This window comes from Artemia sp. Qi Xiang Cuo, chromosome 3 (genome assembly GCF_049724085.1).
Source record: "Artemia sp. Qi Xiang Cuo chromosome 3, ASM4972408v1, whole genome shotgun sequence".
NCBI classification, from domain to species: Eukaryota; Metazoa; Arthropoda; class Branchiopoda; order Anostraca; family Artemiidae; genus Artemia; species Artemia sp. Qi Xiang Cuo.
The window spans coordinates 17117099-17126768 of record NC_142796.1 but is presented as its reverse complement, the minus strand read 5'-3'; the positions used below and the strand labels follow the sequence as shown (position 1 = coordinate 17126768).

The 9670-nt window shown below is 35.9% G+C and overlaps 1 protein-coding gene across 1 annotated transcript in view; it reads right to left on the bottom strand.

Annotated features, from left to right (window-relative positions):
* Positions 1-705: 705 nt before the first annotated feature.
* LOC148953814 (26S proteasome regulatory subunit 6B) overlaps positions 706-9670 on the bottom strand; it is a 31059-nt gene continuing 22094 nt past the window's right edge. The window contains exons 4-6 of the mRNA XM_089085653.1: positions 8933-9177; positions 1672-1896; positions 706-932 (exon numbers count right to left, since the gene is read on the bottom strand). Coding sequence (XP_088941779.1) covers positions 819-932; positions 1672-1896; positions 8933-9177 — 584 coding nt within the window. The 3' untranslated portion in view covers positions 706-818. The remainder of the gene's footprint in view (positions 933-1671; positions 1897-8932; positions 9178-9670) is intronic.

Here is a 9670-nt window from a genome sequence, read left to right as displayed (position 1 = left end):
ACGAAGTTTTAAAATATTTGTCAATATTAATCGTTTACTTTATATGGACTACTTGACTCCTTAGGAAGGAATGCGCCACCGTGTGGCATTACTGCCTCTGAAACTGGGAAGTTCAATTTAAAGTTTTTTAATAGTTTTAAATCGATAACAGTTTCGCCCCCTTTGTGTCAGAATAGTAGTTTGGTGCCACAATATGCCAGAAAACGCCACTTTACTTTGACATAATCTTTTCGGAAACTTAGGAAGGGTACTAGAACTTTTATTTCAGTTCGAATGAGCTGTCTCCTGGTTTAAGGAACATTGATTCGATTCAAAAAAAAAAAAAAAAAAAAAAAAAAAAAAAAAGAAACACAAAAACACGCATTTGTGAACTTCCTTTTGAAAAAAAGAGCAAAATTCCACATTTTTGTAGATGGGACCATGAAACGTCTACAATACGGTTCTCAGATATGCTGCATGTGATGACGTAGTTTTTTTTAACACTCCTTACCGCATTGGGGTTGTTTCCTCCTTTTTTCAAAGATCAGACAAAACTTCTTAGGCTAGTAGCCATTGATGTGTGATTTTAAATTTGATCAATTTCATAAATCTGGAATCACAATAAAAAAGCATATTCTTTTAATGTATAAGTTGTTCACAAAACTACTTATTTTAAGTCTAAGTTTTGGTGACTATTAGCTTTGGCCATTCCCTATTTACAGTTCGTTACCATGGACTGTTTGATTTATGACAACCAAAATAGACATACAGTGTTTCGATTTGTCAATACTTATAGAATATAAAAAAAGAAAATCCAAAATTTTAAGCTATTTTCCAAATTATTTATAAAACTCATGCTCTGATTCATCTTTCTTGATTGTATTTTTGTATCCCTTCTCAAAATCCTTTGGTAAGATCACATAGCGATTCTCTCGAACGGCGTGCATTCCAGCCTAAAATTAAAAAAGATGAATATCATGGCACGAAATCTGAAAAACTAGAGGAAATCAAGAAAGAAAGAGAGGGAGAGAGAGAGAGAGAGAGAGAGAGATGGACAGAGAGAGAGATGGAGAGAGAGAGAGGTAGAGAGAGAGAGAGGTAGAGAGAGAGGCAGAGATAGAAAGAGGAAGGTAGAGAGAGAGAGAGAGAGAGAGAGAGAGAGAGAGAGAGAGAGAGAGAGAGAGATGAGAGAGAGAGAAGAAAGATATAAAAGAGAGATAAAAGAGAGAAAAAAGAGAGAGAAAAAGAGAGAGAAAGAAAGAGTCAAAGGGAGAGAGAAGAGAGGGAGAAAGAGAGGGAGGGAGAGACAGAAGGTAAGAGAGAGAGAAAGAGAGAGAGAGAGAGAGAGAGAGAGACAGAGAGAGAGAGAGAGAGAGAGAGAGAGAGAGAGAGAGAGAGAGAGAGAGAGAGAGAAAGAGAGAGAGAGCCAGCAATTTCAACAACCATTCTATAGTTTTAATTTGGTTTTATTACACGGACATAAGCCGTCTAATTTCGGCTCAAGAAGCTATGTCATCCGTGATAAAATGGGGGAAAGGGGTGCACAAAGGCATTAAACCATGTGGCAGCACTGAGCTAGAACATGGTTAATTCTTCAGGCAGCCGATGGACTTGAATAATTATTATTTTACTTATTTTATTTTACCAAGATTCGTGTCGACAGCAATAAAAAAAATAAGAGCAATAGCATACCTCTTGACAGATGGCGTTTATATCTGCACCAGAGATTTTATCCGGCCGAGCAATATATTCCTCTAAGTCCACCTCATCACTAAGATTCATTTTTGATGTAATAGTTTGAAAAACCAAGCGTTTTTGACGTCTATCGGGAAGGGGGAATTCAATTTTTCTATCAAGACGACCAGGACGAAGCAATGCTGGGTCTAGAGTGTCTGCACGATTTGTAGCCATTATTACCTGCACAATAGAAAACAAATGAATATAAAAAAACACTGCTCTAGAGATACAACCTAATAGCAGCCGTATACAGCTACTACTCACGTTCAAATATCTAAATCTCGGGGTTGCAGTACTAGAGTTCCAAGGTCCAGCAATTGACCAGCAAAGATCTGCATTGCTCTCATTGAATTCTTTCGATCTTACTTTTTATGAGGCACACTATAAGCCGCTACTTTTGACTGGTCTCTTTTGATATCATCATGGATTAAAACCATCGCTAATATTAAACATAAGGGATGATGAAACATAAAGAAGTATAAGCTCTCAAACTTGAGTTGATTCCAAACCTCCAAAGAATACTGAGCATGAATATTTATAGCAAGATAAGTGTAACCCCATATAGCAAGATAAGTAGATAAGTGTAATGAAATGCATCAGAGCGATGCAGAATAAATCAAAGTGCATAATAAGTTTAGAGTAATTGCAATTTTAGGTGTGCAATCCATAGAAAACTTCGTTCTGATTGACAAACTATAAAAAATAAGAGAAAAGAATACACTAAACCCCCATCAGAGGGTATAAATTTCCCTTTATTCTACTACTGCTCAAAACTCATAGCACCACCAAACCGTATGAACACGGCTTGGTGGTGGCAACACAGCTGAGCACGCCCCTCCCCCTTGTAATCCAGTTTAAAGCTTCACTCTTCATTTCCTCCCATGAATTTAAAATTTCCTTTAGAGCATTACATCGCTGCCATGCCTAAAAGCCGTATCTGACATTTTGAAAACTCCCAAAATGATTGCCATAAAACCATTTGCTGAGCTGCATTCACAGGGACGATCAGCAGGGCAGTTTATGTTCTAACACACTTCGATCCTCTTAATCAACATTTTACAGCTAATACTCCCTTTGAGAACAGCTTGACAACGTGTGAAAATGTCAGAAACGATTTTTAGGAGTAACAACGAGCACGACTTTGGCAATCAGTTATCATTTATCCATAACGTATCCTAGCCGTCTGAGCCTTTTGTTCATTATATCACACTTTTGAAGAAAGTTTCCAGCTAATACCCCCTTTGGGAATAGCTTGTAAAATGGTTTTTTGAAATTGACTCTGATGAGTGAAAATTTCAGAAACGATTTTTAGGAGTAACTACGAGCACGACTTAGTCAATCAGTTATCATTTATCCAGAACGTCTTTTAGCCGTCTGAGTCTTTGGTTCATTATATCACACTTTTGAAGACAGTTTCCAGCTAATACCCCTTTGGGAACAGCTTGGCAAATGGTTTTTGGCAATTGACTCGGACGTGTGAAAATGTCAGAAACGATTTTTAGGAGTAACAACGAGCACGACTTTGGCAATCAGTTATATCATTTATCCATAACGTATCCTAGCCGTCTGAGCCTTTTGTTCATTATATCACACTTTTGAAGAAAGTTTCCAGCTAATACCTCTTGTGGAAATAGCTTGGCAAATGGATTTTGGAAATTGACTCTGATGTGTGAAAATGTCAGAAACGATTTTTAGGAGTAACTACGAGCACGACTTTGGCAATCAGTTATCCTTTATCCATAACGTATCCTAGCCGTCTGAGTCTTTTGTTCATTATATCACACTTTTGAAGAAAGTTTCCAGCTAAGACCCCCAGTGGGAACAGCTTGGCAAATGGTTTTTGGCAATTGACTCGGACGTGTGAAAATGTCAGAAACGATTTTTAGGAGTAACTACGAGCACGACTTTGGCAATCAGTAATCCTTTATCCAGAACGTCTCCTAGCCATCTGAGTCTTTTGTTAAATATATCAACCATTTGAAGAATGTTTCACGCTAATACCCCTTTGGAAATAGATTGGAACGTGGTTTTTTGCACTTGAATAGGATGTGTGACAATGTCAGAAACGATTTTTAGGAGTAAATACGAGCACGACTTTGGCAATCAGTTATCCTTTATCCATAACGTATCCTAGCCGTCTGAGCCTTTTGTTCATTATATCACTCGCAAACAGAATTAAACCACACTTTTGAAGAAAGTTTAACCCATGGTGATCCAAACGAGTACCTAAATTTGACATTCTTTGACAATTTTTCTGGAAAACAACCAGCATTTTGTCCTCAACCTTTCAAAGCACCTAAGTTTCAAAGGCATACCACTGTCATTACCATGGCTTCTAATGTTAATTTATATTATGGCTTTTAGTTTACAGTCTTAGCTTTCTAATATATTTTGTTTTTTAATATAAAGGGAAAGAAATTATGCACAATATTAAACTGTGTTGGCAGTTTTGATATACTTACAAGACGGTTTTACAAAGCATTTAAAACAACCACATGTCATAAGTGGTGTCTACAATAAGAGTCACTTGATATTGTAGACAGTACAGAAGTCACATAAGCAAACAGAAGTACAAACAGAAGTCACATAACAGAATACAATACAGAAGTCACATAAGCAAATAATAATCTCAACATGAAATACGCCTACTTCCCAATGTCATCTCAAACAAAACTACAGGTAGTATATTGATATTCACTTGATACGCACGCTCCTCCTCCATACCAATTTATTCAAAGCCTCTGTTTTTTACGGAATAAAGAGTTAAGTCCCATTCACAAAAAGACTATACTAATATTTGAGATTTAGCTAAAGCTAACTTGAGCCAATTAGATTTTTTTACAGAATTTTCTAACTGGCTGAAAAATTCTGATTGCCTCAAATGAGCGCTAGCTTCATTTCGATATTAGTAAAATCTTATCGTGATTAGGCCTTTATCAAAACTTAAAACAAACCAGAACCTTTGCATATTAGAAGGGCTGTCAACCCTCCCAACCCCTGCTAGGGATGTTAATGCAATATTTACTGAAAATACAAAGAGATGAATAATATACAACATACTTGATTGTATTGACAGTTTCGGTTAAATTTAAGATATAAAATGACAGCTAAGATACTCTCCACTTTTATTCTTTTCATTATACATAGCCTTTAAAGAAGTCATATGTCGTATGTGATGTCTAGGGTAGACATACATAAGCGCTACTTAAGCATATTGGCTATATATAGTTTAAGCACGGAAATGCATATTGCTATCTGGACCCCCCCCCAAGTGGAACTTATTCATAATATATAGATGGTTCTTTAGAATATTAAGCAAGAAACGAAAGCTCTATGTATACAGGTAAAGAGTAACTTCACTTAAAAACAAGATAAAATTACCACGCACTAGAAAGGGGGAAATATTGAATCTATCCTATACCTTTAGCAGCGTTGATGGGTCAACATCAATCTTTAACGCGTGGTAATGTTTGCTTGTTTTAAGTTGTTTCAGAATTTCATAGTCGATCCTTACTTTGCGTACAAAAATTATTCCTTTTTTAATTGATTTATTTGTGTTAACTCAAAAGATGTGCATTTATATACATATATTTCCTAAGATATTTACTTCAGCTATTTACAGGTTTATGTACTCTCAGCCAAGCATGGAGTACATAAGATATTTCCCCATACATAATATTTCCTATACAGATTCTGACACAAATTCTCCATAGGTGCCTGATTTAAACCTAAAATTTTACTGGAGCGTCCTTTTAAAAGTAAACTTTTATTCTCTAACCTTTGTAGGAAGGGGATAAAAAAAAACTAAGGATAGCGATCCTCCAGAGCCATTACTGGCGCAAAGAACGTCCAATCGACGTTTTGATTGCTGGGCCATTTTTGCAGGGACAAATAGCAAGCCTGTACCCAGCCAAGCAACAGCAGGGATCGATCCCTGGATCCCGTATTACCAAGAAGAACATCAATATAGGGTCAGCAAAGCAAAGCACCATAACAGGGTCAGGAAGGGAAATTTCAAGACTATCTCAAGGGAAGTCCTTCAAACTACTTTTTCAGGCATTAGGCTCCCCATTTCTATCCTTTATGTGGTCATGTACAACAAAATAGCGCCTAAAACTGCTACTACCACTACTAACACCTCACTGCAACGCCAAGTAGCCTGAGACCAACATAGGTGCTTGCGCTCCTCCTCCATCACATCTATTCAAAGCCTCCCTCTTTAAATCTTCTCAAGAGGTTCCCATAACCCTCAAATCTTTCTTTATGAAATCTTCCTATCCTATTCAGGGACGACTTGCTTTTCGTTTGGTCCAAGATGGTTGCCCGAAAAGGACGATCTTTGACAATCTGTCATCTTTCATTTACAGAACGTGTCCTAGCCTAGCCATATCAACCTCTCTCTCATTTTAGCCCTAGATAGCCGAATCGAACCACATTTTCACACAGCATATTGTAAGAGATACGGTCAGTCAGACAGGTACCCCAAACACTCGCAGGCTCTGGAAAATATCTAGCAAATCCCCCTCCTTCTTTCAGAGCACCTACGCTTCAGAACCATACTTGACTACTGTCATCATTGTAGCTTCCAATATTCTAATCTTAGTTCATAGATTTATATTCCTATTCTTCCAAACTTTTTCAATTGAAAAAAAAAAAAAAAAAAAAAAAAAAACACCTTCACTGTTGACATCTTCACTGTTCCCACCGTCTTTAGTAATAATACTACCTAGGTAAGTGAAGCAGTCCACTTGATCAATTTTCTTAGTACCCAGCATCGCCTCTTCACCTTCACTTATTCCTAGTCTTAGCGACTTAGCTTTCTTACCATTAATATTCAAAACCTATTCTTTCACCCTTAAGTCTCAAAATCTCCAAAAACTCATCATTTTACTAACATTTTTATCTAGTATGCTTAAATCAAACAGTTTGTTGTAACGAACTGTAAGTAAGGAGCGACCCGGCTCAATGGTAACCAAAACTCTAAAAAACGGAATTTTTTAGAGAAAACGGAATTGATACCAATAGATACATCAAAAGAATCAAATTTTAATTCTGATTTCATATATATAAGTTTCATCAAGTTTAATCTTACCCATCAAAAGTTACGTGCCTGAGAAAATTTGGCTGATTTTCGAAAAAAGGGGAAAAGACCCCCTAAAAGTTATAGAACCTTAATGGAAATTACACCATCATATTCAGCATATCAGAGAACCGTACTGTAGAGGTTTCAAGCTCCTATCTACAAAAATGTGGAATTTTCCATTTTTTGCCAGAAGAAAGATCACGGATGCGTGTTTATTTGTTGTATTTGTTTTTTCAGGGGTAATCGTATTGACCCAGTGGTCCTAGAATATCATAGAAGGGCTCATTGGAACAGAAATTAAAAGTTATAGTGCCCTTTTTAAGTGACAAAAAAAATGGAGGGCAACTAGGCCCCCTCCCACACTCATTTTTTCTCAGTCACCCAATTAAAATTTTGAGATAGCCATTTTGTTCAGCATAGTCGAAAATCTAATAAATATGTCTTTTGGAATGACTAAATCCCCCACAGTGCCCAGGGGAAGGGCTGCAAGTTATGAACTTGGTTATTGGGAAGTATACAGACATTTTCAGGAAGGATTTTTTTCTGGTGGGGCGGAGGGAGCTGGCGGCGGGGGTGACTTGGGAGAATTTTTCCGTGGAGGATGTTTCTTTAGGGTAAGAGACATTTCTATGAAGGGGCGCCGGATTTCCAAGCATTATTTGAAAAACGATCAGAAATTAAATTAAGGAAAAAAAGTTTTTTCAACTGAAAGTAAGAAGAAACATTAGAACTTAAAAAGAACAGAAATTATTACGTATATGAGGGGGTTCTCCCCCAAGTCAATACCTCGCTCTTTACGCTACAGTTTTTTTTTAGTGCTTTCAAAAGAGCTATCTATTCTAATTAAACGGCCTTTGTGATTCAGTGGTTTGTGAATCAAATTTTTTGTTTAACTTTTAACGTGGAGAGCGTGGTATTGACTAAGGGGAGAGCCCCCTCATATACGTAATAAAAAAAAACAATGAAAAAAAACAAGCGATACGGCTTAATAGTAATCGAAACTTTTAAGAACGGAATTTTGATGTCAATAAATGTATCAAAAGAATTGGCTTATAATGCTGATTCTAAATATATAAATTTTATTACGTTTAGTATTACTTATCAAAGGCTACGAGCCTGAGATATTTACCTGATTTTTTAAAGAGGGGGAAAGCATCCCCTACAAGGGAAAGATTTTTAATGAAAATCACACCGTCAGATTCAGCATATCAGAAAACCCTATTACATAGATTTCAACCTCATATCTACAAAAATCTGCAACTTTGTATTTTTTGCCAGAAGAAAAATATACGAATATAGTCGTTCGTTACGTAAGTTAATTTGTAAATTACGTCAGAACCAAATTTAGACAGCCATTTAGCAAAAGAAAAGCAAAATTTTTATCCAAATTTTGTTTACTTTTTCAATGACGGTGAGCCAAAATAAAAGCTGCATTAACTAAAAAACGATCAGAAATTAAATAAAAAACAAAGTTTTTTAAACTGAAAGTAAGGAGCGACATTAAAACTTAAAACGAACAGAAATTATTCAGTATATGAAAGGGACTGTCCCCTCCTCAGTGCCTCGCTCTTTACGCTAAAGTTTGACTCTGTCTCAAAACTTTATTTTTTAAAACAGTAAAAAACTTTAGCATAAAGAGCGGGGCGCTGAGGAGGGGACAGCCCCTTTCATATACGGAATAATTTCTGTTCGTTTTAAGTTTTAATGTCGCTCCTTACTTTCAGTTTAAATAACTTGTTTTTTTTATTTAATCATCAGAATAATCTAAGTCCAAGGAAGTTTTCCTACTACATTTGATTCCATTCTCTCCCATTGCCTTTACTATGCTCCTTATAAAAATTTCAATCAAAGTGATCTATAGAAATGGGAATAGAATGCAACCCAGCTTGACTCCTGATTTAATACTAGACCAGATACTAACCTCATTTCCTACCTTAATCACAGAAATGTTATTCTCGTAGATTCAAAATATTGAAACCCTTCATTTTGACAGGCTTTATTTATATTCATTATGTTGCAGCACATTGTTGAAAGACAGTGGAAGTGCAAGACATTATTTAGGGATTTTTAAAAGACATTATTTGAAGCTTTTATGAATGTATAGTATTTGAGCAAAATTTGTCATAATCTTACTTTAACATTTGTTGTTTGGTCAAACCCATCCATTTGATTAAGCAGCTCCAGTAGAATTCTCTGAACTTCTCGATCTGCACCAGTCTGTGCATCAAATCGTTTAGTAGCAATTGCATCAATTTCATCAATAAATATAATAGCAGGTGCATTTTCTTTGGCCAAACGAAAAACATCACGGACCATTCGAGGCCCTTCACCTAAGTACTTCTGAACGAATTCAGAGCCAACAACACGAATAAAAGCAGCTAGAAAACAAAATCACCACTTCGTAGTTGAGTAATTAATAATTACATATAATTAAAATTACTACCTTTTACCACTAAATAAAAACAACTCCTTGTAATTAAAATTATCGTTTAAAATAACATTGCTGCTTGTAACTAAAGAAGCACCAAATTAAACCCATATAACTTATTAATCAAGACTGCAAAATAATAATGCAAAAAGATGGTATACTAGTTAAAAAAACAGAAAGAAAAGATCACTTTGTTGACAAATAACGCAACACCATCAATGGTTTCATATACGCGGTATCAGCATAAATTAGACTTAACCTTTATTTTGTACTAGACGCCTACGATGTTCCTTTTTATTTTGTACTTTATATCAGAAATATGCCCATATGAGCAAACTCGTTCTCAAATAATCGAAAAAAAGGAGTTTTTTTTTTGAAAATATGTATGGTTTTCATTTGATGGCAAGTTAAAATGTAGCTTTATAGCAAGGGGAGAAGAGCTG